At 47.9% G+C, this 26254-nt stretch overlaps 1 protein-coding gene across 1 annotated transcript; it reads left to right on the top strand.

The window, feature by feature from the left end:
* On the top strand, positions 1 to 26254 carry Gcnt4 (glucosaminyl (N-acetyl) transferase 4). The gene is made up of 2 exons (XM_059276579.1): positions 1 to 112; positions 23448 to 26254. The coding sequence occupies exon 2, from the start codon at positions 23449 to 23451 to the stop codon at positions 24814 to 24816; it is 1368 nt and encodes a 455-aa protein (XP_059132562.1). The 5' UTR covers positions 1 to 112; position 23448; the 3' UTR covers positions 24817 to 26254.

The raw sequence follows: 26254 nt of genomic DNA, 5'->3' as shown, positions 1-26254 counted from the left end.
TGGCCGAGGGAGAGCAACTCCGGAGCAGCACGCGTGGCAGAGGAGAGCCGGGCTCGGAGTGCCGGGGTGGCGCAGTGCCGGGGACCTCGCGCCCCGGGCCCCCAGCTCCCCGGTAGGTCGGCTTGGGCACGTGGACAAGCGAGGGGCGCTGGGGCGCGACCCCTCCCCTCCCCGCCACTTTCACTTTCCCTCGTGGGCAACTTGGCGCGCCGCGTCTTGGTCGCTATGGGGCGGGGGCGGCGCGATCCGGAACTAGCCGGGGCCAGGCTTCTTGGCGGCGGAGCCCGTGGGTCCCCGAGGAGCAGGCGAGGGCGGCGGCGGGGCGAGCGCAGTGAGCGTCCAGCAGATGCCGCGGCTTCGCAGCCCCACGCGGCAGCCGCGGCCGTGAGTGGGACGCCGCGAAGTTGCCGGGGCCCGCGGGGGAGCCCTCCCCGGCTTGGGCCACCCGGAGACCCGCTCCTCGCGCGGCTTCTCCGTAGAGTGGTGGGGACGGAGGTTCCCCCGGTGGGAGGCAAGCCGCAGGTCGCGTGTCCCGGCCCGTGGCCTCTGCGGGGACAAGCTTCTGCGCGTTTTAAGGTCAAGTTTGCATGCTGCGGAGCGGGCCAGAAATCGTACCCCCCCTCCTTCCCCCCGTGCGAAGTGGCGGCGTCTTCCTGGAGGGCTGGGAACCTCTGGGGGAATCCCAGCCTCAGGGAAGGGACTCCGGGGCCCCTTCACGGACGTGGGCGTGCCTCCAGGGTGGGCATGGTATGCAAATGACAGCTCCAAGCTTCCAGGTAGAGGCTGGAAGATCTTAAGTGCTTGTCCCTGTGCCCGGCGAGTGGAGGGGTGATGCCAGTTTGGGGCCACATGCCCCACACCTTCTTTCACCTATAAAACTTAAGAGTAATAAACAAGAAGATTAAGGGAGCTGCTGGAATAAAATTAGAGTCTATTGTACGGGTTGAGAGACATAGAAATCTCCTTTTATCTTATAGGCATAAAAGATGCCCTTGTTACTTATTAAGCCACGTATCAGCCTAAGTCTAGAAACTAATAGACTGTTTGTCAGCGCCTGGAGGAAGGTAGAGTTTAAAAGTGAGTTAGTGCGGAGAGCTGTCTGTGGTGCCCCTAATAGGTCCCCAGAGCTGTGAGGAATGCTGGGTTCGGATGTTGCTGGATTATCTTTTACTGGTATTAGGAAAGAAAGAAGTGTGAGGCACTGGGAAGGCTGGAAGGAGAGTTCCTGGGAGTCTTGCTAAACAGGGCAGAGGTGGGCAGGGTAACGGGTGAGATTAGTACCGTCAGCCTAGGCAGGCTGTACATACTCCAGGCAGGAGGCGCTATGTGACTGACGCTGCCTTTTCTGCCCTGACCCGAGGAGACATTGTGGGCATGCCCTGGTTCCCGGGGCTTACCATTAGCACTACATTGTGTGAGTTAAGCTGAATAAGCTTCAAAGATTTGTCTTTCAAAGACTTGTGGGGCAGGAACCACGTTGAGACAAGAAAATTGAGCAACGTGGGGTCAAAAAGTCAGTTGGGCAAACCAATGTCTTGCATGGTTACTGTGAGCTGGGCCCTTGCTGTGGGGCACAGATGGGCAGTCGCTCATCTTTTTGGGGTGCAGGCCCCTTACTGTGGTTTGGAAGGTGGGCTAAGGATGAGTTGGAACTGTTTAAACTGAGGGGTTGGGGGTGTAAAGGGATCAGTGTATCCTAAGAGCAGAGAACAGGAGAGCTCAGTGCTGGGGGTGCTACTGAGGTATGGTGGGAGGTGGGGCCCGTGACATAACGTAGGTGGATCTTCAAAACAGCTTCACCCCTGTGAGTCTCCTCATACAGTTGTGACTGAAAACCAAACCAGCCAGGTGCAGGTGCACAGGGCTTTCAGGCCCAGCCACTTGGGAGGCTGAGGTAGGAGAACTGAGTCCAAACAACAAGCACTCACCCTGGCTGCTGAATGGATTTGAGGAGCCCTAGAGTATGCAGGGCTGGGTCCGAGCGACTGAGGTACTGGTGATTTGGTGGGTGGACTGGGGGCATGCTGCGGAGAACATTTTGTGGAGGATGTGAGTGCAGGAAGGTTCCATAAGTTTTGGGGGCTGCTCTTCCCAGAAACAGGGAGCAGGTTCCAGGAAGAAAGACAGGTTCAGTTTTGTTGAGTCTGCGCAGTTCTGGGGCCTGGGAAAGAGAGCTGCGTCCCCTGTGGCCAGTAGAGCAGGCTCTGGCTGCCGGCTGCCGGCTGCAGTAGGGATGAGGTGTGAAGAGGAGAGTGTAGAGAGTATGGTGGGAAAGTGGATCCTGAGGGCAGAGCATCCAGAGAGGGGTGGCCAGGTCTGGTAGCCGCTTCCTAGGTAAGAGGGAAGTCGAGGAATGGCTTTTTATAGCTGTTTAAAAGTGAATGACATGGAGCCAGTGGAAGAAGATGGCGTCCAGAAGGGTGAGAATTTAGAGGTTAAGAGCACTGACTGCTCTTCCAGAGGACCCGGGTTCAACTCCCAGCACCCACACGGCAGCTCCCAACTGTCTGTAACTCCAGTTTCAGGGGACCCGAAACTTCCCAGGGCAAAACACTAATGCACGTAAAATGTATTAAAACAATTTTTTTAAAAGTTTGATTCTGATGGTAGATCGATCAAAGTCATGTAAACGGTCAGTGCCTTAAAGAGACAGTATTGTGAGGCAAGTATGTCTGCAGGTGGACTTTTTACTGTGTAGATCACACAAGTTGGATGATGTTGGAAATGCAGAGGGTGAGTGACCTCAGACCTCAGCTGTGCTCTGATCAGGGACAACGCTGCTGGGCTGAGGCTGTGACCGCTTGCTTCTTGTCTCTGTCATTCCCATGCTTGCATTCTAGCTCAAGTTTCCTGGCTTTTGTGACTCCTTGCCCTGGTCTCTGAAATGACCCTATGCATAAGGACTCTGTTCTTCCTCACTAATTGATTTCATGTTTCCAGCACACATGTAGAGTGTGTGTGTGTGTGTGTGTGTGTGTGTGTGTGTGTGTGTGTGTGTGTGGTACCGGGCATACGGCAAGCACTCAGTAAGCCCTGTGCTGCGGATTCAAATATGGTGATGTCATGTCCATCCTTTCCAAACACATCATCTGAGACCTGGAGAACTTTGAGACAACAAAGGCCACAGCAAGTTAAAGCCTGCGTCCCTTTGGATGATTTCCAGGCAACGGCTGCCTTTCCCTAGCAGTCAGTGTCAGGTTCTAAGTGTGGCCAAAGACCAACTGTAATAAGAGAATCCAGGACAGACGTGGTAAGACAGCCGTTGTACGCTTATCTGTAGTTCCAATACTCAGGAGGCTGAGGCAGGAGGATTCATGGCTAGCTTGGACTACAGAGTTCTAGATAGTCTAGAATACAGAGAGAGGGAGAGAGAGAGAGAGAGAGAGAGAGAGAGAGAGAGAGAGAGAGAGAGAGAGAGGAGAAAAGGGATACAGGATCCACCGCTTGCCAGAGTGTGGGGAGGTGAAACAGGTCGAATCGGTTTTAGTGGGGGCTTGCAGACTTTGCCCAAACCGTTTAGAGACCTATGCCTGGTGTTAATTTGCATTGTTTTGCGTGTCATTCGATATGCATTCCCATATGCTGGTGATTTTCCTAGCAGGCTCCAAAGTCTGAAACTTTAGGGACAAGAGGAAAAATGAAATTAATTGGGAACCAAATGCAGTTTAATTACATGTAGTTCTGTCCTAATAGACAGGAATGGTGGACTCAGAGCGGGTTTGGAGGGTGGGGGATTAGGTCTGTATTTACTATTTCAGAAGACGGGAAGCCAGGTACCATTTGATAAAAAGCAGGTCACTCCTAATATGTTATGAAACTTGTTCTGCTGAACGTGTCGTGAGAAAGCATAGGAAAAATGGAAGAAGACCAGAGGGAACCGGATTATATAAAACGCCAGAAAGCGCAGCACAAGCAGAAAGAGGTCTGGTTTAAGAGGCTGAGCTTACAAGAAATCCTAAGGAGGTTGGAAGGGAAGGGCTGGGTTTCTGCTAGGCAGACCGAATGTTAGAAAGTATACAATCTCAGATACAAATGTATGAGGATTTTGCTGGGTGTGGTGGCACATGACTTTTATCCCAGCACTCCAGTGCTCAGGAGGCAGAGATAGGGGGAACCCTGAGTTCAAGGCCAGCCTGGTCTACAGAGTGAGTTCCAGGACAACCAGGGCTATACGGGGAAATCCTGTCTCAAAAAAAAAAAAAAAAAAAAAGACAAAATAACAACAACAACAAAATCCCACAAAGAAAAGTTTTAGAGATACAGGATATCAAAAACCAGCAGCCTATGTATGTGGTGCCTGCCTGCAATCCTGGCCCATGGGAATTGGAAGCCGGACCAGTTCAAGGTAATCCTTGGCTGTGTAGCCAGTTCAAGGCTAGCCTGGGCTACATGAAACTCTGTATAAATAAGTTAATTAATTAACTAGACAAACAGCCAGAGAACCAAGTGCTAGCTCTGTTAGTTGGAGTTAGTTCATGTGTGTCCCTGGGCCAGCTGCGTCAGTGTCGTCCGGGAACTCAGAAGCTCTGCTTCTGTGACCGCCCAGGGGACTGCGTGAGAACCTCTGGAGGTGGCAGGCCCAGCCGCCAGCTTTCACGGATTTTAGATCCTTGGAGCAGCTTGATTTTTCACTCATTGGCCCCTCATCTTCCAGTCTCCCGCCCTTCGGTATACCATGGAGCATACGGGCTCCGTGGTATGCTGTTTGCGGTCCCTCCTTTACCAGCCTTGGGGAGGGTTGGACTGAGAGATCCCAAACCACCCCTTGGGTCATCTGCTCAGGACAGAACAGAGCAGGCTGGGCTGTCCCTCCCCGGTGGCCAGGTCCAGCCTCATGATGAATGCTTTCTTAGCTCGCTTAGGGCTTCAGCCTTCTGCAGGCCTGCGGTTCTTAACCATCCAGGGCGGTGGCGGATTTGGATTGCTACCTTTTTCTTTCTCTCCTTTGGCAACTTCATTCTGAACAGTGACTCATGCCAAATGCAGCCAGCCAAAACAAAGAACCACCGCCCCCCCACGGATGCCCCTGCAGCGAGCATTGGTCCATGGTGGGCGTGCGGTTGATGTCTGGGGCCCACGCATGACTCTTTGCATCTAAATTTCATCCTTCCAGATCCAGGTGTGAGAAACACTGCCCGGGTCTCCTTTCTGTCAGCTAACCTGTAAACCAAGCCTAACTTGGGTGTCCTCCGCCAGCTGGGTCACTGAGGTCCAGGCCAATGAATTCATGACATGTGAGTTTCTTTGTTAATGGCCCTCCTCACAGCTAATGAGGCCCAAACTGGGGCCTCTTTGGCAGTCCTGTGGAGCCAGCGTGAGAAGAATGGCCGTGGTCGGCCCTGGCAGGAGTTGCCTCTGAGTCCCCGCTATTCTGAAAGTCCTGCTTTTCTGTCAGCCCTGCTTATGTAACCCCATCCCGGTCCGCAGCCCCTGGTCACACTGGCCAGCAGCTGCTAGGGAGACTGGCTGGCTTCTCTTGCTGGGGTTTGTACCACTGGCTTAGGGCCTGTGGGGGGAGGGGCACAAAAGTGAATTCAGGAAGTGAAACTTGTGCTTTAGAATTCCTCTCTGCTTCACGTAAGTTCTTTTTTGCTGGAGTCCAGACTGAGGCAGGTGTCTCAGACGATCTAGGATTTTAAGTGTAAAATTATGCCCCTCTGTGATTCTTAAAGGAGCACAGTGGGATGATATAAATGCATTTGAAAGGTTCAGAAGGTTGTGGGCCATGGTGGCACATACCTTTAATCCCAGCACTAAGGAGGCAGAGGCAGGAATGTCTCTGAATCAAGGCCAGCCTGGTCTACATAGTGAGTTCCAGGGCAGCCAGGGCTACATAGCGAGACCCTTTCTCAAAAACAATGATAAAGCTTCAGAAGGCCCAAAACAGAACACCTGTATAGCAGGAATACCTTAGCCAGGCTCTCCAGAGTTATGGCTGAGCCTGGAAGGAATCCCGTACTGTTGTAATGCAGTCTTACCCCCATCTAGCCTCCCCCTGCTTACATTAAAATTTCCCCTTAAACCAAATCCAGAATCCCCAAAGCCAAGCTTTTTTTTCTTTCCAAGATGCTACCACCACCACCACCACCCCTTGGTTTTTGGCTTGTTTGTTTGTTTTTGTCTTGAATGCTTGGGATGGAACGTGCAGCCTTGAGCATGCCGGGCTCATGCCTTGGCCACTAAGTTCCACCCCAGCCTCTGCTAAACCTCTTTAGATATGATGGTCTTCCTTGCTGGGATGAGCAAAGAAAAAAAAACCAAAAACCCAAAACCCAGAACAAAGAAGTGCCTGGCGGTGATGGAGTTTTCTATAATCTGAGGTAAATCTTCCCTGTGCAGGAGTCAGATTCATCAACTTTATTCTCAGGGTTATTTGCAGGGCCTGAAGATTGAAGCCGTGTTAGAATGATCCATAGCATACAGGTGCACGCAATATGAGTCTCACGTGACAAGGGAGAGCACCTACAGAAAGGAAGGGCAGAGCTGCACCAGACGGAGAACTGACAGGCTGTTACGAGCTGTGGAAACAGGACAAGGACAAGAGAGTTGGCCCCGGGTGGCGGGTGGAGTAGAAAAAGTGGCCAGCAGGAAAGGGGGACCTTAGCAAGCTTTGCGCGGTCTCCACCAGAAGCGGGGCTGGCTTGCTCATTTTGTGTGGGAACTTTATCTCCTAATTTTTCAAAAATGTATTTGTTTTTACTTTATGTCATGAGTGCCTCCATGGATGTATGTGTACTACGTGCATGCCTGATGCCCGCAGAGGCCAGAAGAGGGGTCCGGATCCCTGGAACTGGCGTGACAGGTGTTTGTACATGACTGTGAAGGTGCTGGGAATTGAACCCGGGTCCTCTGCAAGAGCAGCCAGTGCTCTTAACCACGGAGCCATCTCTGCAGCCCCCTCACCTCCTGCTTTTAAGAATATGCAGACTAAACTAGTCTTAACCCTCTTAAGGTCGAGTGCATTAGGTCACAAAAGAGTGGTGACATTTTTGATGGTGGCATTTTGTGTCCCGAACAGGACTGCACTGCACTTCTATTTCTGTAACTTGCAATCGTCTCTGCTCTCCGGGTTTTACTTTTTCCTTCTAATCTAGTTAAAGGGAGATGAAATGTGGTTGTCCTTTTGACCCCGGCCTCCTAATTGTGCTTAGGCTTGGCCCATCGGCCCGTCTGATATCTTGGATGGGTTGTGGTATTATGCCAGATGGGAACTGTGTGACAGGCCAGTGGTGTGTGTGGGTGGTAAAAGAGTTCAAGACAGACCAAAACAAAAGGCAGGAGTAGAGTTTATTAGATACACTGGAGTATAACTATAGCGAGGAAGACCGTTGAGAGACACTTGTCTGCACAGAGGCATTGTGGGGGGCTGCAGGTATATGGGGGTTTCTACTCAGGCAGTGTGTCACCACTACTGTGCCCTAGTTATTTCGGGCTTATCAGGTGGATATCTGTGTGGGGCTTAGGCAGATGTATCATTATGTGCTGAGGAATACCTTTTTTAGTGTGGGTTATCTCTCCATGGGATTGGCTGTCTGTGCAATGCGGCGCGGGTCACTAAGGGTCCAACTCCTCGTGGGCTGAGCTGCTCATTAAAGCCTGGGATTCTCTGCAGTGTGTTCTGGAGCTCGAAAACAGATTGCAGCTAACACCCTCGTTAAGGTTAACTCTTTCTGGTCCTGCACAGAAGTAGCGGGGGCCTGGCTCTGAGCCCCAGCCTGTTTTAAGAAAGCAGCCTTGTTCTGTGCTTAGAAGAGTTGGACATAGCCATCCGTCCCAGAATTACATACATAGCTTAGATCTGTCTCCAGGGGTCAGCAAGCCTTGCCATTTCTCCCCGGGGGCCCTGCAAAATGGAGAGGACCCGGGACTGAGCAGCACACCGTGGTGGCAGTTGGGGAAGCAGCTCTGGCAGGCCCATGGCATCGGCACAGCAAGCTTCCCTCTTCTCCCTCCCACTTGCCTAGATGAAGGTGGCGTATCTGAGAGACGAGGGTGGCTGCGTCCACCCCACATTCCACCTTGGCAGAGTAAGGGCCTGGCTCTTCCCGGCCGCCATCCTGCCCTCCCTCAGCTGCGAGACTCAGAGACGTGCAGCAGATGGGTCCGGACCAAGACGTGGGATGGTACACAGAATGGACATGATGTAGGCTGCCAAGACAAGACAGACCAGGAGGGACAAGGCTAGAATGATAAGCACAGCCGAAGGAAGGAATGTGGGATGGGATGAGAGAGCCTGAGAAAGAATCTGAAGAAAGTCAACACCATAGCAAGAAAATTCTCCAGGAAAGAGACATTTCCAAATGCTAGCTACCAATGTATCTATAAGACATTGTCTCTGGACACACTGTGACAGTCGGCCTGAATTGAGGAGGTTGTCTGAACTGGGAAAATGGACACATGTGTGTCTGTGGGAGCATCTCCAGAAAAGACCAACATGCGGGGTCATGACGCATCTTCAGGGTGGACACCTTCCCATTGGGCCTCCCGGATACAGGGTGCCAGATAAGAGCGGCGTTCTATCCGTTCCTCTCTTCCCAAACAAGTGCAGCTTTGGGTGCTGCAATTCCCACTGATAGCGACTCCAGCTTCTTGGGCTTTCTGATGTGTACTCAATACCGGCGACTCTTCCGGGAACGTCCAGTTTCACAGCCGGATTGGGACTGTTGAAGTGCCCCGCTTCCTGGACCGGGAAGCTCCCGGGCTGTCCAGCATGCAAATGGACTACTTCACCCCCATTGTGTATGTCTGTCTTATATCTCTTTTATAGCGTGTATGTGTTGAGGACCTCACGTCCATTTCCAAGTTCCTCAAGGCAGCGCAGCATTCAGGTGTCTATACGGTGCCTCCAACCATGTGGCAGGCCCACAGTAAGTTTTCCTTGGATGGATGGACAATGAGATAAAGGGGGGCTAGAGTAGCAATTGGCAGTTGATTGCTGCCCAGAGAGGGAAGGTCAGTTTTCTTTAAGAGTGTGACCCCTGGAAATTTCCACACTGCAATGGAAAACCACAGATCCCAGAATATATAAACAGCACACAGGAGACACGATGGGTTAAAAAAAAAATTAAAAGACCCGAAGTAGACAAGTAGGGAAGTAAAGGTGGATTTGGGGGTGGGGAGGGGGTTGAGATAGGGGTAAATATGATCAAAGTGCATGGCATAAAATTCTGAAAGAATTGATTAAAAATTCCCTTAGAATAAGTAAGGAATAAGGTGTATATTCTAAAAAAGGCAATAACTCAAATTATTTATATACTCGTGCTCACAGCAACATGGAAGCATGCCCAGATATTTACTGACAGGAGTGAGTGAGCAAAATATGGCATGTCCTACAGTGGAATATTATTCGGCCTTCCAAAGGAAAGAAGTTTTGGTACATGCTACAACATGGATGAATCTTAAACACATCACATTAGGCCAAGTACTGTGTGACTCCTGTTGTGTGGGCTCTTGAGTGGCCAAAGTCATAGACGCAGTGGAATGATGGGTTCCCTGGGCTGGCCACACAGGAGAAGCAGGAGCTAGTTTTCAGTGGGCACGGAGTCCAGCTGGGAAAGGAAACAGTTCCAGTAACGGATGGTACTGATTGCTGCATAGCGACATGAGGGTCTTTAATGCCGCAGAGCTGTACTCTTAAATGACTAAACGTGACCCATGCATGTTCGGTGCCTGTGTGTGTGGAAGTCGCATACTTAACCCCATTAGTACAGACAGTTACTACATGTAAATTGGTATTTTTAAGTGGTTAAAGTGATAAATTTTGTGTTCCCCATATTTTACCACCAAAATTAGAAAGAAGAATAGCTTTTTAAAATTATGACATTCAGTGGTGTGTGTGTGTGTTCACACACGTGGAGACCAGAGGACAGCTTGTGGTAGTCCCTCCTCTCCTTCCGCCATGTGGGTTCTGGGGATCAAACTCAGGTCATTGGCTTGATGGCACGTGGCTGCACCGGATGATCTAGCCAGCTCCAGGAAAAAAGATCATTATGACCCTCAAGTAGTTTATACATATAGAATAATAGAACTTTTAGAGTAAAGGAAGGAATAGCCATAGGAATTATTGAGAAAGAAGTGATGATAGTCAGCTTATAACCAAGCCACCAAAAATGTCGCCTCCCGGAACAGACCTTAACAAGGGTCTGTTAAATCCTGTCTACTTTGCCTTCCTCATAATCCTCATGATTACTCTTTGTAAAAATGTGTTTTCAAAATTTTGGACTTGCAGATAGCTATCAATGCAGCTGTGGCCCCACCTGACTGCCCTGGACCACGAGAAGTATGGAGACCTTTGTTGTGGCTTTGGCCTCAGCTGCCGGTGCAACCCATGGCTGTCACCTCTCCAGGACAGTTCCTTGGTGTGGAGTGGGCAGGCTGCTCCGAGCAGGACTTCCTGTTCTGGTTTGCAGAGCAATGCCTGGTTGCTGGAGCGGCTGCTCTCAATGCCTTTGAGTCTGGCCGTCAGCTACCCAGTTTTCCTGCCGCAGCACATCCAGGGCATCAACTCGACTAACCATGTCATCACCGCGGGAAGCAGAGCTTTTATTGCTCTTCTCCAGCCCAGGAGGTAGAAGCCAGCTCTCTAGTCATGATATCTCATTGCTGATAGACTTGGGACTTCAATTAGAACCATTAGTTTCCAGTTCCAAACTTGTAAGATGTGCCCCAAAGGTCAGATGGAGTTTGTGACTAAAAGGGAGTTGAGGCCAGAGGACAGGGGGAGGGGGCACACTGGTAGCTTGAACTGCTCGGAGTGTTTTTGAGTTGTGTGGTACTGACATTTTTCTTTTTATTGAAAACCTGCCTCTTGCGTCTTTGTGTGATAAGAGCCTTTCAAGAAGGGAGCCCACCTCCAGGGTCATGTTGGGACACTGTGGACCACGGCCTTGGCTAGCAACCATGCGGAGCAGGCTTGCCGCATGTTGAGGGGTGCTTAGGAGAACCCTAGTCAGCCAACTGCGGCTCTCGCCAGCACTGGAGTTAATTTGGTAAATCTTGCAGGCTGCCTTCCTTCAGATGTTTACCTAAAGCCTCCATCTGCCTCCAAATTTAGACGGATGAGAAGTTCAGCATATCTGAGACATTTTTGCACTTGACTGTGTACAGGATTGTGCTGTTGAGCAAGTACTCACTTGAACCTGATTTAAATTTACTTTTGCTATTTGAGAGAGTGAGAAGCATCATTACCCTTTTCCGGTGTTCATCTTTCAAAGTGCAAGTTGCCTAAATATGTCAGGGCTTGTTTTTTCTCATCTAACAAAAGCTCGGGCCAGGGGGTGTTTGCCGCGTTTGGCTCAGTGGCTTGAAGAGCTGGAGGCTGAGAACAACATCTGTACCATCTTTTGCAAACTGGCTCTAGCCAGTTTAAGAGTTCCAGGCAGAAAGGTAGAAAGAGAGGAAAGGACAGAAGTTGGACATTCTCCCTGCAGAGAGCCACACCTCCCCAATTCACAGCCTTCTCATTCCTGGCTGTTCTATATGGGAGTTGGGAAGGAAGTTTTCCAAGTTGCTCATCTCTGTCACCAGCAATAGAGGGACTCTCTGAGACACTAAAGGGAGGGTGGGCTGTGAACCCTGGCAGCCTGCTCGGGTCCCCCCTAATGCTCTGTTTCTGATTTTCATCACACCTCTGTGCTGGCACATCACTGTCCATCAGAAGATCTGGTCTGGCTGTTGATTTCTGCTTTTCACGCAGCTGGCGTGTAGGCTTGCTTCAACATTTCAGAAGCTAAGCAAGGCTGTCACATCACCTGCGTGTGGCAGCCTGCTGTCTTAGTGGGAACTATGGTTCAAATGCACTCTTGCCAAAGATGTCTGCTACACAGTTACCACGGGATTTTCTGGATTGGACTTCGGCAAAAATGAAAAATCTCTGCTTTGGAAGTTCCTATTTTGGCAATATTGACCTAAGCACTGTGGATTTTCTTCTATCTCCCTACTTAAGTGCCTGGATTTTAACTTAGTATTCTATATGTGCACGAGATTTCAGGGCAGTTTGCATATTTTAAGCCAACAGATCTTTGACTAAATAGTACGGTCATGACAGAAGTGCCCACTTTCATGCACATGTGTGTGTGTGGGGGGGGTGTTGTGTGTGCTCATGTATGTGTCTCTCTGTCTACATGTGCATGTGTGTATGTGCACATGCCTGGAGGTATGTGTGTATCTCTCTGTGTGTGTATGTGCACATGTATGTGTGCGTATCTGTGTGTGCATGTGAGTGTGTATAAATGTGCATGTGTGTGCACATGTATATATGTGTCTGTATGTCTGTAGGTGTTTACCAGTGCATGCACACATGTGTGCATGAGTGTATGTGTGTGTGTGTGTGTGTGTGTGTGTGTGTGTGTGTGTGTTTATTTGGAGAATCTCACAGTATAGCCTAGGCTGGCCTCTCACTCTTGATCCTCCTGCCTCAGACTCCTGAGTGTTAGAATTACAGATGGGGGCCACCATGCCATGATGATCTTGACTTGATTAGAACAGAAACAATGGTGATGTCCATGGACTCCCACTGTTTTGACTGAACCTAGAAGACAAATGGGCCAGCTCTTCTTCTCACTTGAAATAGAGTGTGTCCATTCCATCCATTAGCAGCAAGGCTTGGGCCTCGGCCCTTCCTGCCAGAGACACCCTGATTCACATCTGTTTGTCCCCAGGCTTTCTCCACCATGCAGTGATTTAAGGGCAGAAATGCACATGTAGAAATCAGTTACTCACTCATCTTCAGTGAGCTACAGAACTTTGGAGGAGTTAATTTCAGGAGAATAAAATATGGAGTTGAGGGACTGGAGAGACAGCTCAGTGGTTAAGAGCACTGGCAGCTCCTCCAGGAGATCCAGGTTCAATTCCCAGCACCCACATGGCAGCTCACAATGTCTGTGACTCCAGTACCAGGAGATCTGACACCCTCACACAGACATGCATGCAGGCAAAACACCAATGCATATAAAACAGGAATAAATAAATAATTTTAAAACGTTAAAAAAAATATGGAGTTGACTGTATGACACCAGAGATCTCCGGAGAGAAATGACTGCATCTGTACACATTAGGTGAGGGAAGTTCTTTTCTTTCTAACACAATGAAGTTCATTAAAAGAAAAACTAGACAAGGACTGGGGAGGTGGTTCAGTGGGTAAGAGCAGGTGCTGCATAAGCATGAAGACCTAAGGACCTGAGTTTGAATCCCCAACACTCATGTGAAAACCAAATAGGGCAAACATGACTGTATGTGCCTGTAACCAGCATTGGGAGGCAGAGATAGTTGGATGCAGTCAGTATGAGCAGTCAGTCTAGTTCAAATACCAGGCTTCCAGTTCAGTGAGAGAGCCTGCACCCAGGTGATAAAAAGGAGTGCCAAGGAGGAAGACAGCTGCCTTCCTGCTCTGGCCTTTGCATGCACATGCAAGAATGTGCGCGTGCACACACACACACACACACACACACACACACACACACACACGACACACCAAATGATTTTTTTATTTCGAGTTTTCTACCTTGTAGAAAAAAGAATCCAAAATATTCTTGACCCACCTTTTAAGGTTAGAACGTGGAACTTCAAACACGGCTTCGTTTTCGTTGTACCTAAGCTAAATGAGATGGACAGAGGTGAGAAAAGAAAGAAACCCAGGTGGTGAGGTCCAGTGCATCAATCAGTTCCTCTTCTAGAGTCCCTTGTGCTCAGACAGGTGGGAATGGTACACAGGCGCCCATCAATCTAACATTGGAGGGTATAGGTATTTGGGGAATCTGCCCATCTTTTAAAAACATTTTTAGAGGAAAAACTCAGTATTTTACTCCATGATAAGTGTCACGGGATGTTACGAATTGGAGATCTCATCGGCTTCACAGTCTCTGGCATTTCTGACTCCTGCTAGAGCCCTGTTGATATCAAGGAGGCCTTGCCAGCTGGACCTTGAGCAGCTTCTGATATTTACCTTGAGACCATAGAAGAGAAAAACCAAGATCAAGTTGACTCCCCAGACTGCTGGAACTACAGAGTAGTAGCTGGTTTCTGTACCTTTCTGTTACATTGCTATGACCCAGATATCCCACAAACTCAAGGGACCACTATCAGTCCGATCAAAACATCTTGATATGAGTTACTCATTTCCCGTGTAACCTTACACGTCTTGTGACTCTCCCCGAGACCTGAAGGACTCCGGAAAAGGCACTGCAGGCAGAATAGTGACCTAAAGAAGCAGTGTGGAGAATGACTCTCATGTCCTGCATTTCCACTGAGGCCTCTTTTCTCGTGGTTTTGCAGGTAAAGTAACTATTTTCTAAAGATGACGGCCACGCCTTTTATACAGCCACGCTGACGCCAACTACCTAGCGAGCAAGCTGTCAGTGGTTGCACACCCTGAAAAGGGTCTCAACTAGGGCCCCTTTGGATGACAGCCTAGTTGACCGTGCTGAGACAGCGTCACTGGACATGGTCTTTGTGACCGGGTGTTACAAACACCCTGTCTGTTTCGTGTGTTCACATTGCTGTAAAAGACGAGGGATGGTTTTGTTGGTTACGTGGGGTGACTTTTCCAAAGCAAGGTCAACACAGAGCCACTGCAGAGAGTCACCCCTAAATGAGTAGGTGACTGAGAGGAGAGATCTGTAGCTTCTGCGACACAGCATTAGCGTGCTGAGGCGGTGCTGGGGAAGGGCTGTGTGTACTCCTAGGTGCCTTTGGAAGAAATTCTTTGGCAACCAGTGTTTCAAAAGAAATGGAGAACCACCTCTAAACAAGAACTAGAGCTGTTATCTTCCTGTCTCTCACAATCAGGGCAGGTCTGGGTCTACACCATTCCGAAACCCCAGGGAGAATTCGGAACCTTAGTTCAAAGTTACTGTCAACACAACCCATGTAGCCGAAGAGTAAAGAACAAATAATCATTTAGAATGTCAGCGTGGGGAGGGGGGATAATGGATGTGCTGCTTCAGGAAGATAAAATGAACAAAGGATTGGCTCTGGGTTTACCCTCAGGGAAACCATTCTTCTTATGGAGGTCCTAAAACCTGACATTTGCAAGCCAACGTCTTTTTCCTATAGCACTTTCACATGCATTGTATCATAGGGCCTTCACAATAGCACTGTAGGATAGAAAAACTATTGTCCTGCTTAATACTTGGGGCATAAAGACTTGCCTGTGGTTAATAGCTTGCTGGGTCACTTGAGGAAGCCCTAGATAGGAGAGCCTGGACTTGAATGTGGGTCTTTGGGCTTTGTCCTACTGACCAACTGCAGGGTACCTGTGGTGTACCAGGATGAATGTGCTTCCTGCTGGAGTTGGAGGAGTAACTAGAACCTTCGAGGACTTTGTGTTGCTGTCTAAAGACAGGTTACAAACAAGAGCAAATGGACTATCGTCTGTGGCGATAGCTCAGAAAAAAAAATGCAGGAGTGTGGGTAGGCCGGAGAGAGCTTTGGGAAAGGTAATCAGAACCCCAGGAAATGATATATTTGTTTTTCTCCAATGTAAGGACCCCAGCAGGCCAGGGTCTGGGGAAAGCTGGTCTAGATTAAGGAACAACAAGAACACAGGTCCTGAGGCCATGAAGAGGCAGGGGTTCTCGAAGGTTTCAGAAGGCTAGTGTCACCTAGAGCTCAATGAGAGAGAGAAATGAACTTGTAGGGGAAGGATTCTAGTTTTATACATGAAGTAGCAATCTAGTGAAGGGTTGGGCACACAGGGAGCAGGTGTGCTTGGCGGAGCGTGTCTTATCCATTCGTGAAGAATGGACGAGGAGGAACAAGGGAGCCATGTAGAAGGCTGTTGCTTGTGCAGGCAAAGTAGCTTGAGTTCAGTGGCTCTGACAGAATGGAAAGGGAACCAATGGATTCCTATAGTATAGGACTAACATGCCTTCCCGGTATGAAACCTCCCTACCACTTAAGAGATTAGTAAACCAAAACTCTATACTATACAGTCATAGCAGTGGGAACACACTAAGACACATATGTAATGGAGAAAATGTGTTCCCAGCCTCCCAGGACTGAAGTGAGGGTCCGTGACAGGCAGGCACCTTTGGAGGGTTGCGGAATTGGTCACCTTTAGAGTCTTTTCAGTTTGAAGATTTTACATTTAGGTTTCTTTGGGAACTATGGATTTGTTAACTAGGGAGGAAAGAGCTAGAAAAAGAAACTATTATTAAGTGTTTTTGTTCCTGTTGAAAAACATGCTTACTGTTGTTAGAAAACCTCGAACATTTCACAGACTCATTGAGAATAGGACTGGTCGTAGTATATCGTGAACGAAAGAAATGGGTAGGACAGTGCCTCATAGTGAAGCTGCTGTTAAGGCAAACCTAAGGGGTCGGGTGACCATGGAGGACATCTTTCTTAAAAACAGGTTGGAGAGGCATGGTGTCCACAGAATAACATATCCAGTTATGAATCACTGGAAGCACTGTTCTCCACTACCGGCTTCTCTGACTTCCTGAGTTGTTGTTTGTTGTTTTAATGAAATGAGAATGAACTCCCCTTTTCTCCTCCTTGTAAAGACTCATCCTTTCAGGGTTGTTTGTCTTCACGGACACTGCATTATCGGCCGGCCCGGGAGGCTCTTGGGTTTTGCATAGGCGCTGTGTTTACCTGCTTCACACTGGGACAACTGTTTGCCTTTGCCCTCGTCCTTCCAGACTAGAACAAAGAGAATGTAAGCTCAGAGAGAAACTTGTCTTCCCACTGCTTTGCACAACTCTTGAGGTCCTGTGGGGGTGATACGGAAATGCGCAGCAGCTGAGTCACCCTCCCACCTGATGGCCGCAGTCCAGAATCTTCTGTGGTTGCTGATGAGCAAGCCATCGTGGAGAATCAGTGGCCTCACTGAGATCAAGTGTGGTGGCAACACATTAGCTCGTCCAGCTCTTAGGCCTCAGGTTCCCTCTGTCTAGGAAGAGATTTGGTTTTTTATTTACTTTTGTTCCTGTTTTTGTTGTTTTGTTTTTTAGTATGCTCATCTTTATATTTCTGTCCTTGTATGATGAGTAATGACTCTACTTTTTAAGGCTTTAGAAAAAAACAAATCCTGACATTCCCAAGCTAATAAGCTTCTCGTGTCCTATTTTTCAAGCTGACATATAATAAAACAAAGTTTAAAGACTTGAAGGTGGGTGTGTGGAGGGAATGTTCTCTGCCCGGAGAGAGATTTCATCCGGAAAGTTTCTAAAATACTTAGGAATTCTCAGACAGCCCCAACTGCATAGCGACAAGATATGAGCCAGGCATCTCTGGTGACTGAATCCCTTTAAAGGATCCTACTGGCTGAAAACTGGCTGATATCTTCACCAGCTCACTGAAGCTTGGGCCTGGGGCTTCAGAGGGAGATAATCACCTAGGTTCCCGTAAGTTAATTCTCCATGCAGGTCCTCTCCCACACAGGTATAGTGTTTTATGAGTGGAATCCATTTGTCTCCGCTTCAGGACAGTTATGCAAGACTTCCAGTGGGAGCATCAGTCAAGGGCTGAACTATTATGGCAAATATGGAGAATTTTTCTCCTTATATCCAAGTGACAGGGTTGTGTGGAGGTCAAACTGTGTCTGCAGAGGCTTCCTGGCTTCCAGCTCTAGCTACCACCCTTTCCACATCCGGACCTTGGACAATTTGGGGTTTTTGTTGTTGTTGTTGTTGTTGTTGTTTTATAGATTTTCTTTTTAATTTGAGACATTGGTAAAACTGAGTTTAAAGTTGGAGAGACTTAAGTAAGGAGAATGCCCATTATTCACAAGGAAGGGACATTCCTGTTTACATGCCATGACCCGAATGCACTAAAGGACAGCACCCAGGAAGGTGCTGGTAGAGTCCGACCCAGAGAAGCTTTGCAGCCGCCATCATGAAGAAGGCCCCCTCCCTGGGAGAAGAGGCGTCTGCCCTTGGTCTTGGGTAGTTTCTTATTTGTCTCATGTGCCTCGGTTTCTTTTCGTGTAAAAAGAGAGATGTTGGCAGTTACCACCTCATTAATCTGTTGAAGGGATTAAGTTACACATACAGAAATCTAGAAGCACATTCTGAGGCAGTCCACCTCCACAGCAGTGCTATTAAATTAACAAAGAGTTTGGGGTGGAGGTGGTGGGGCGCTGACTTTAAAATACTGAGCTTGTATTGAGGCTTCAGGGGTGGGTGGAAAAGCTGGCAGCCGAGCTGGGGGTGTGGTGGCACTGGGCCTAGCTCACCTGAGGTCCTAAGTTCATCTCCAGTGCTGGGGAAAAAAAAAAACAACAACAACAGATAAAAGGGCTGGAGAGACGGCTCAGAGGTTAAGAGCACTGGCTGCTCTTCCAGAGGTCCCGAGTTCAATTCCCAGCAACCACATGGTGGCTCACAACCATCTGTAATGAGATCTGGTGCCCTCTTCTGGCCTGCAGACATATATGCTGTATACATAATAAATAAATAAATCTTTTTAAAAAAAACAGATAAAAGGCAATAAACATAAGTCTAGGCTTAAAGAAGTGTTTGCCATTTATCCTTATGACATTGCCACCTCCTACCTTGATCAGGGATGGGGCATCCATGTTCTTAACATTGTCTACATAAAATGACCTTACAGATTCTGTTTCTAAAAGCTCAGGGCCTGGTGACATGGCTGATTGGTTAAGAACATATACTGCCCTTGCAGAGGACCTGAGTTCAATTCCCAGCACTGTATCAGGTGGATCACAACCTCCTGTAAGTCCAGCTCTAGGAGAGCCAAGGCCCTCTTCTGGCCTGTGTGGACACTTGCATTCGAGTGCACATATCCCCACACAGATACACATGCACACACATAACTACAAAATAGAAGTCGTTTTTTTTAAGATGGACAAACTCAGTGAATCCTGTATAATGAGTACACTAAAAAGGTTCCATGATGTGTTAAGCAAACTGGCCATGGGCAAGGAAAAGCCTTATTGATAGACCCCAAAATCTAGGGTTCTACCTTCTCAAGCGGGCGCCCCAAGAACCCAAACTCCGGTCCAGTTGATGCAAACAGCACAAGGTTTATTGAAAAAGCAGCTGTACAGTCGGGCTTCCCTTGTCCTGAGGGCAAGAGTCGCATCTACTGCAGCCACATAGGTACTTTTAAAGGAAAAACCCACAAAAACCACAAGATTACCATTTCCATACAATTTCATTTCGATTGATTTATGTCTAGAGGCTAATTTCTCAAGATCATGGTCTGATCACAGAGTGGGTACAGTCACGTCCACATGCACATTCTTCCCGAAACCTCAAGGGGGGTATCAGGGCAGGAGTGAAGTTTACACAAAGGTCACAGTGGTCCTTCCTGGAACACTTGCAACTATCCCAATCACAGTTGAGCGCATCTCTTAATAGAAATCTCTTTATATTGTTACATTGTGGCAGGGGGGTAGTTGAGTAATGATTGAGTCAGGTTGCCCTTGGAACTAGCTTTTTTAGTTCCTCATTCTCCTGGGGTTTGGGGGGTGTGAACCTGAAGGGTTAGGGTCTCTCATTATTAGGTAAGGGAAGGTTTCAGAAACTTTTTATTGTTACTACATTTTTTATGAACTCCGTACTCAGCTGTGGGACCCCACATGCAATTTAAGACACTGGGGGCTGGGAGATGGGCTTTCTAAATCCCATATTGAGCAAAAACACCTGGCCTTTAGAGAGGTTAACTAGACACAGCTAACTACAGAGCTCCCCCAGGGTCCTCAAGCTCAGCTCTGGGACATCCTAAAACCCACCACTTCCTTCTCTCTCTCTCTCTCTCTCTCTCTCTCTCTCTCTCTCTCTCTCTCTCTCTTTCTCTCTCTCTCTCTCATGTCTGGCAAGCTCTCTAAGCTCCCGGAAAGCACCGTAAGAATGAAATTTTTTGTTTATTTTGATGTTTGAGATTTAATCTTTACTTTATGTGCATGGGTGTTTTCCCGTATGTATGTCTGAGCACGTGTGTGGTATGCCCTCGGAGGTCAGAAGAGGATGTTGAATCCTCTGGACATCAGGTAACAGATGGTTGTGAGCTCCCGTGTGGGTGCTGGGGCTCTAACCTGGGTCCTCTGGAAGAGCAGCCTAGTGCTCTTAACCCGGGAGCCATCTCTTCAACCCTCAGTTCTTGGTCCCAAAGTACTGAAACTTCCTCGGTACTTTTCTCTCTCTCAGGTCATCTTACTCTTGTTCCTGATTTACTAGTCCCCTTCCTGATGGCCCTGGGCTCTAAGAGTGCTGGCTGAAGAGATGGTCAGACAGCTGTTGGTGGCTGTAGCCACAGGCCATGTGTGCAAGTATTGGTGCTTCATTCTGTGCATCCGGCACCCCATGTTGCTGCCTCCGGGCTCTAGCAATGCCGGGGGGGGGGGGGGATCTGAGGAGATCACAGATTGAGGACATGCTTCCTGTCTTTCCTGTTGGGACTTTAGTGAGGAACGGTCTCTTGAATCATTATAGAAATCCTGCTGTTGTTACTTTCTTCTTCCGGTTTGACTGTCATGTCTAGGAACTTGTGTCTATATGGTGACAGACTCCACAAGACAACGTCCTTGTCTCCCCAGGTAAGAGGGGAGAGTCTCTTCTTCTATGGGAAGTCATTCATAATGTAACTGTTATATACTCCTAGCCAGCAAGCTGCTTGCCTGCCCACAAGCCTGCCCAGGAAGGTAGCTGCTGTGGTGTTTACAGGAGGTACTGTATACTGATCTCCTGGGAGCAGTGTGGTCAGCCTGAGGGCCAGCTTAGCCTAGCCCACCCTTCAGACTCTGGTAGGGCCTCAGGGCTCATTTACATCCTCAGTGCCTGAGGTCTCAGGGGTTTTCCTGGTCTGGGCTGCAGGTGACAGGAAGATAGGAGGGGCTATAAGAATAGGTGTGGGCCACCTTCACCCCTGCAGCTTGTGAGCCTCGGGACCACGCTGGCCTCTGTGGATAGGTACAAGCACACTTCGAGAAGTTCCTGCAGAAGGAGGCCAAAGCCAAGCCAAGGCTGGAGATTTTAGTCTCCTTGGACCTCCTAGAGGAGCTTTCCTGCTGTTAGTGCCCAGGATCCAGGGCTGGTTTCTCGGCACAGTCAGCAACTTGGAAAGAGGCCAACATCCCTGTTTAGGAACTGGCAGGAACTCACTAAAATCTGAGGGCATGCCACCTCTAAGGCCTTTTACTTTTTTTTTTTCTTTTTTTCTTTTAATTCCTCTTTTTGCAAACTCCTTCCTTGTTCTTTGTGAATTTTATACAGCATGCTTTGGGCATATTCACCTTCCTCCCCCCAGTTCTTCTCAGGTCCCCTCCCCTTCCCTAGCCATCCACCTTTGTGCCCTTCCCCCAACTTGAGGCACTTTTAGTTAAAGGACCGTGGTTGGGATAAGAATAGTTTTATTTTGACTTGGGACAGGGTGCTAATACTGGAAGGTGCTTCTTTCAAACCAGATCCAGCCCAGACAAACTTTTCCTCCTAAAAGATCCCTGGGGAGCAGACAGACATTCAGAGAGCCAGGACAGGCCTGGCCTCCCCCAGTGCCTCCCCTTTCTGTTTTGAAACTCACTCTTGTCCCTGACCACAAAAGGCCAGAGCAGTGTGTCAGAGCCGGTTCCAGAGGGCCTTTTAGAGTGTGCACGCCCCACACTCCATTGCCCAGTCCTCTGGGACTGGCCTGTTTTGAGCAGCTCGCCCTGGCTTCCTGACCGCTCAAACTCTCCAAACCCAGGGCTGGACCCAAGAAAGGCAGGAACATAGATGCTGAGGCCCTTGTCTGTGTATGGAAATGTGAAGATGGTGGTTAGGTTAGCCATGGCATGCTAACTGTGGGGGCCTGTCTCTTTAAACATCTCACTTGACCGAGGGAAAGATTAACTGATACCCATTAAGAGCCCCTGGACCACTAAAGTGTACTCGGAACTGACTAATCTCTTGACTTGTTTTTGTCACAGCTCCTCTGTACATGTGTGCTCAGGCTTCTGAGTCTGCAGCTTGGTGCCCTTGACCTGTGCTGCAGAATCTCGTTCCCTCTGGCTGCATCTCATCCTACCCTCTGTGGCTGCCTGGAGTCCCTTTCTCAGCTCCCTGCTCTCTCCTCTGTACTCAGCCTGGCCACCGAGATTTTCAGTTCCGCGTTTATGTTGCTGACCCTTTTGTCTCCAGCTCTTACCTCAAGCTCAGTGCAGCCAGAACTGGCCTGCTAGCCTCACCTGTCCTGTTTTCTGTCTCCACAAATGGTGAGACCATCCATTCAGAATCTAGTGAGAGTAATCCAGCTTCTCATTCACCTCACACACACAACATTCACAGACCAGGTCGTAAATAGGCTTCAGATCTATCCCGCCTTCTCCACTCCGCTGCTGGGGTCCAGACAGCATCTTTGTTGAATGGAAGCCCCGGCTCAGGGGTCCTGGTCCACTGTCAGGTCTTAGCTTTTGCTCTTCCAGACACACACAGTCATTGAGTCTTGGCCACTCGGGCTCAAGGTCAAGGTTTCTGCCTACTGTGACAAAGCTGTGGAAAGCTGACTCTTCCACAGGCAAGGCAACACACTGTAGATCCAAGGCCATTTTTATAACTGCCTGAACGAGTGTTGGACTTTTCCCAATCTGAAAGCTCTATTGCTAATCCCTATGAGGAAATGGGAACTAACAAAGAAAGAAAAGGGTGTGTGCAGTTTGTACAATCTGTACATCTTACAGTCTGTCTGATGTTATTTCTGAAATGGGGTTCTCTGGACTTTTCCTAAGTGACTTCTGGCCTCCACCATCAGCCTCTGAAGGATGCATAAAGTTAGATGATCTTTTGGGCTCAAATGAGTCATTGCGTCTCTGAGGACCTCTTGATTCTTCTGGTTCTCTCAGCTTCTCTCCAAACCACAGTAATCCCTCCTCAAATATGCTAAGATGAAATGCAGACACATTGTGACACATTGTAGTCAGCCTTCTGGATCTGTGGGTTACTTGTCTGCAAATTCAGCAAAACTCATTTAGAAAACCTGAAAAAGAAAATTCTAGAAAGTTCCTAGAAACAAAACTTGAATTTGCCCTGAACCCGATGCTATGCTGAGTCCATGTGAGCAAGGGTTGTGTGAGTGTTACACTAGGTATTGTCAATTACCTAGAAACAGAAAAAGGTGCATAGGAAATTGTGTATAGGTTATATGCAAATATTAAGCCATTTTATCTAAGGAACTTGGGCTTCTGTGGATCTCAGTCATCACCTGGAGGTCCTGGAACCAGCCCTCCACCATACTAGTGAACAACTGAACAGCTGATTTTTATCATCCACTGTGTTTGAAAACCAACATCTCCAAATGAGCTAATATTAGTTAACACCGACAATCACAAAATCCCCTGACAATATATTTCTGTTTCATTATTTCTGGATTTGTTCAAGGACTTTGCTTCCTTTATCTTTGGATTCCTCGCTCTATGGGACGTGTAGTAGGTGGTACCCAATAAACTTGGGATACACTGAATTGATTTTTCTCTTCATATTAGTCAACAGTTGCTATCCCTTTCTCCTCTGCAGAATGAAGACATTCAGATGTTGCTGTAAATACACACTCCAGCAGAAGATCTTCGTCTTCTTCTTAACGCTGTGGCTGCTCTCCTTGTTAAAGCTTCTAAATGTGGACCGGCTCCTCTTCCCTCAAAGAGACATTTACTTAGTTGAATATTCCCTAAGTACCTCCCCTTTTGTGAGAAACAGGTTCCCGCCTATCAAGGATGAAATCAGGTATGAAGTTAACTGCTCAGGGATCTATGAACAGGAGCCTTTGGAAATCGGCAAGAGCCTGGAAATCAGAAGGCAGAACATCATCGACTTGGAGGATGGCGATGTTGTGGCCATGACAAGTGACTGTGATATTTATCAGACCCTAAGACGGTACCATGAAAAAGTTGTTTCAAGAGAGGAGGAGAGCTTCCCAATAGCCTATTCACTGGTTGTCCACAAAGACGCAATTATGGTTGAAAGGCTAATTCATGCAATTTACAACCAGCACAATCTTTACTGCATCCATTATGACCTTAAGTCACCGAACGAGTTCAAAGTTGCCATGAACAACTTAGCGAAGTGCTTCTCCAATATTTTCATCGCTTCCAAATTGGAAGCTGTGGAGTACGCCCACATTTCCAGGCTCCAGGCTGATTTGAATTGCCTCTCAGACCTTCTCAAGTCTTCAGTTCAGTGGAAATACGTCATCAACCTATGCGGGCAAGACTTTCCCCTGAAGTCAAATTTCGAATTAGTGTCAGAGCTGAAGAAACTCCAAGGGCAGAATATGTTAGAAACAGTGAAACCTCCTACTGGTAAAATGGAAAGGTTTACTTATCATCATGAGCTCAGACCGGTGCCTTATGAATATATGAGGCTTCCGGTGAGGACAAACATCTCCAAGGAGGCGCCTCCTCATAACATTGAGGTGTTTGTAGGCAGCGCCTACTTTGTTTTAAGTCAAGCATTTGTTAAATATATTTTCAACAGCTCCCTCGTTGAAGATTTTTTTGCTTGGTCTAGAGATACATACTCTCCCGATGAGCACTTTTGGGCTACCTTAACCCGGATACCAGGAATACCTGGAGAAATTTCCAGATCAGCCCAGGATGTGTCCGACCTACAGAGTAAGACCCGTCTGGTCAAATGGAATTACTATGAAGGCTATTTTTATCCCAATTGCACTGGATCACACCTTCGAAGTGTGTGTATCTACGGTGCTGCAGAATTACGGTGGCTTATAAAGGAAGGACATTGGTTTGCTAATAAATTTGATTCTAAAGTGGACCCTGTCTTGGTTAAATGTCTAGCAGAAAAGCTTGAAGAACAACAGAGAAAGTCGATCACTTTGTCTTCAGAAAAGTTCATTACAGATAGAAATCCCAGTCACATGTTATCATAAGATCACTATGGAACTGGGAGTATCTGATACAAAGAGTTAAGTAAGATGGAGTTGTGGACCCAGGTCTTGCCCAACACCATCTGAACTTAAACACTTTCCAAGGTTGAACCTTGTATAGAGTTCCATGCATGGACTTTGAGTCTGTAGTTGGTTTTTAAATGCTGGTTTTGCTTGTTGTCTTACTAAGTCAGAGATCTTAAATGTTTAGTGATATCACATTTATTGAGCACCTAACGGTGCCCCAGGCACTTTATCAAAAGATACGCAGGAATTAACTCTAAGTTGTAGTGAAGTATGCCCTCAGGAAGCGGTGTTTACCCTCGTAATGTTCAACTGTGGTGTTTTCGTGTGTCCAATGTCACAGGGAAAGTGCTATTGAAGATGACTTTGCAGTATGTGCTCATCACAGGCCACTAGTCCCTGAAAGGGTGTGAGGACGAAGCCAGCCCCCTACCTGTTTCTTAGTCCGGCAACTGAGATGCTTTTGAACTGTTAGACTATTAGGATTCCACTACCTCAGAGAAACTCCAAGAACTGTCTGATCGCCTGCTTGCCAAAGTATAACTTACCTTTTGGGACCTCACCTTTTGATTCAGGGCGGAGAGAATGCTGTTGGGGTGAGGATTGTCCAGGAAGGCAAATGGGCAGCCGGTAGGTGGGTTGGGACAAGTAGTGCCCGAGGAGGCACAAGGGACCTCTTGATTCATCTTCTGCATTTGTTACACAATAGTGTCATGAGCGGCTTCCTTTTTAATTCACTTGTTCTTGAAAACACACACACTGATGAAAATAAAACGGAGTACTAGTTCAGAATGCCACACCGCAGAACCCCAGGCCTAAGCCTCGTGTTTTATATGTGAGCATTATGGATGAGACTGTGTCCTTGCCACAGTGGCACACTTGTGATGAGGCTGATCGTTCTGTTTTGTGTTGTTTTGGTGATGGTGGTGGTTTTTTGGTTTTTTGTTTTGCTGGGTTTTTTGTTTGTTTTGGTTTTTGGATTTGGGTTTTTTGAGATAGGATTTCTCTGTGAAACAGCCTTGGCTGTTCTGGAACTCACTCTGTGACCAGGCTGGCCTCGAACTCACAGAGATCCATCTACCTCTGCCTCCCGAGTGCTGGGACTAAAGGCATGCGCCACCACCACCTGGCTGTTTTGTGTAACTAAGCCAGGAAGTTTCCTTAAGAAGACTTTGTGAAATATGACAGAGCTTTCTCACTTGGCTCTTGTGATCACTTATACAGTTTTCTTTTTCAGCAAAATGGAATCCAAATTCAGTTCAAAATGGTAAACACTCCAAGTTAGTGTAGCATTTTTTTCAACCAACCAAGCACCAAAGGGGATATTATTTTCATTATTTTACAAATACTCACACTTAAGAGAATCATTTCACACACACACACACACACACACACACACACACACATACACACATGC

The sequence above is a fragment of the Peromyscus eremicus genome, chromosome 11, assembly GCF_949786415.1.
Source record: "Peromyscus eremicus chromosome 11, PerEre_H2_v1, whole genome shotgun sequence".
Taxonomy (NCBI): Eukaryota; Metazoa; Chordata; class Mammalia; order Rodentia; family Cricetidae; genus Peromyscus; species Peromyscus eremicus.
Note: the sequence above shows the minus strand (reverse complement) of the source record. Positions and strands in the feature narration are given on the sequence as shown.

What these genes read in the sequence shown, in the direction of transcription:
- Gcnt4 (XM_059276579.1), top strand. Translation starts at nt 23,449, where the DNA reads ATGAAGACATTCAGATGTTGCTGTAAATACACACTCCAGCAGAAGATC.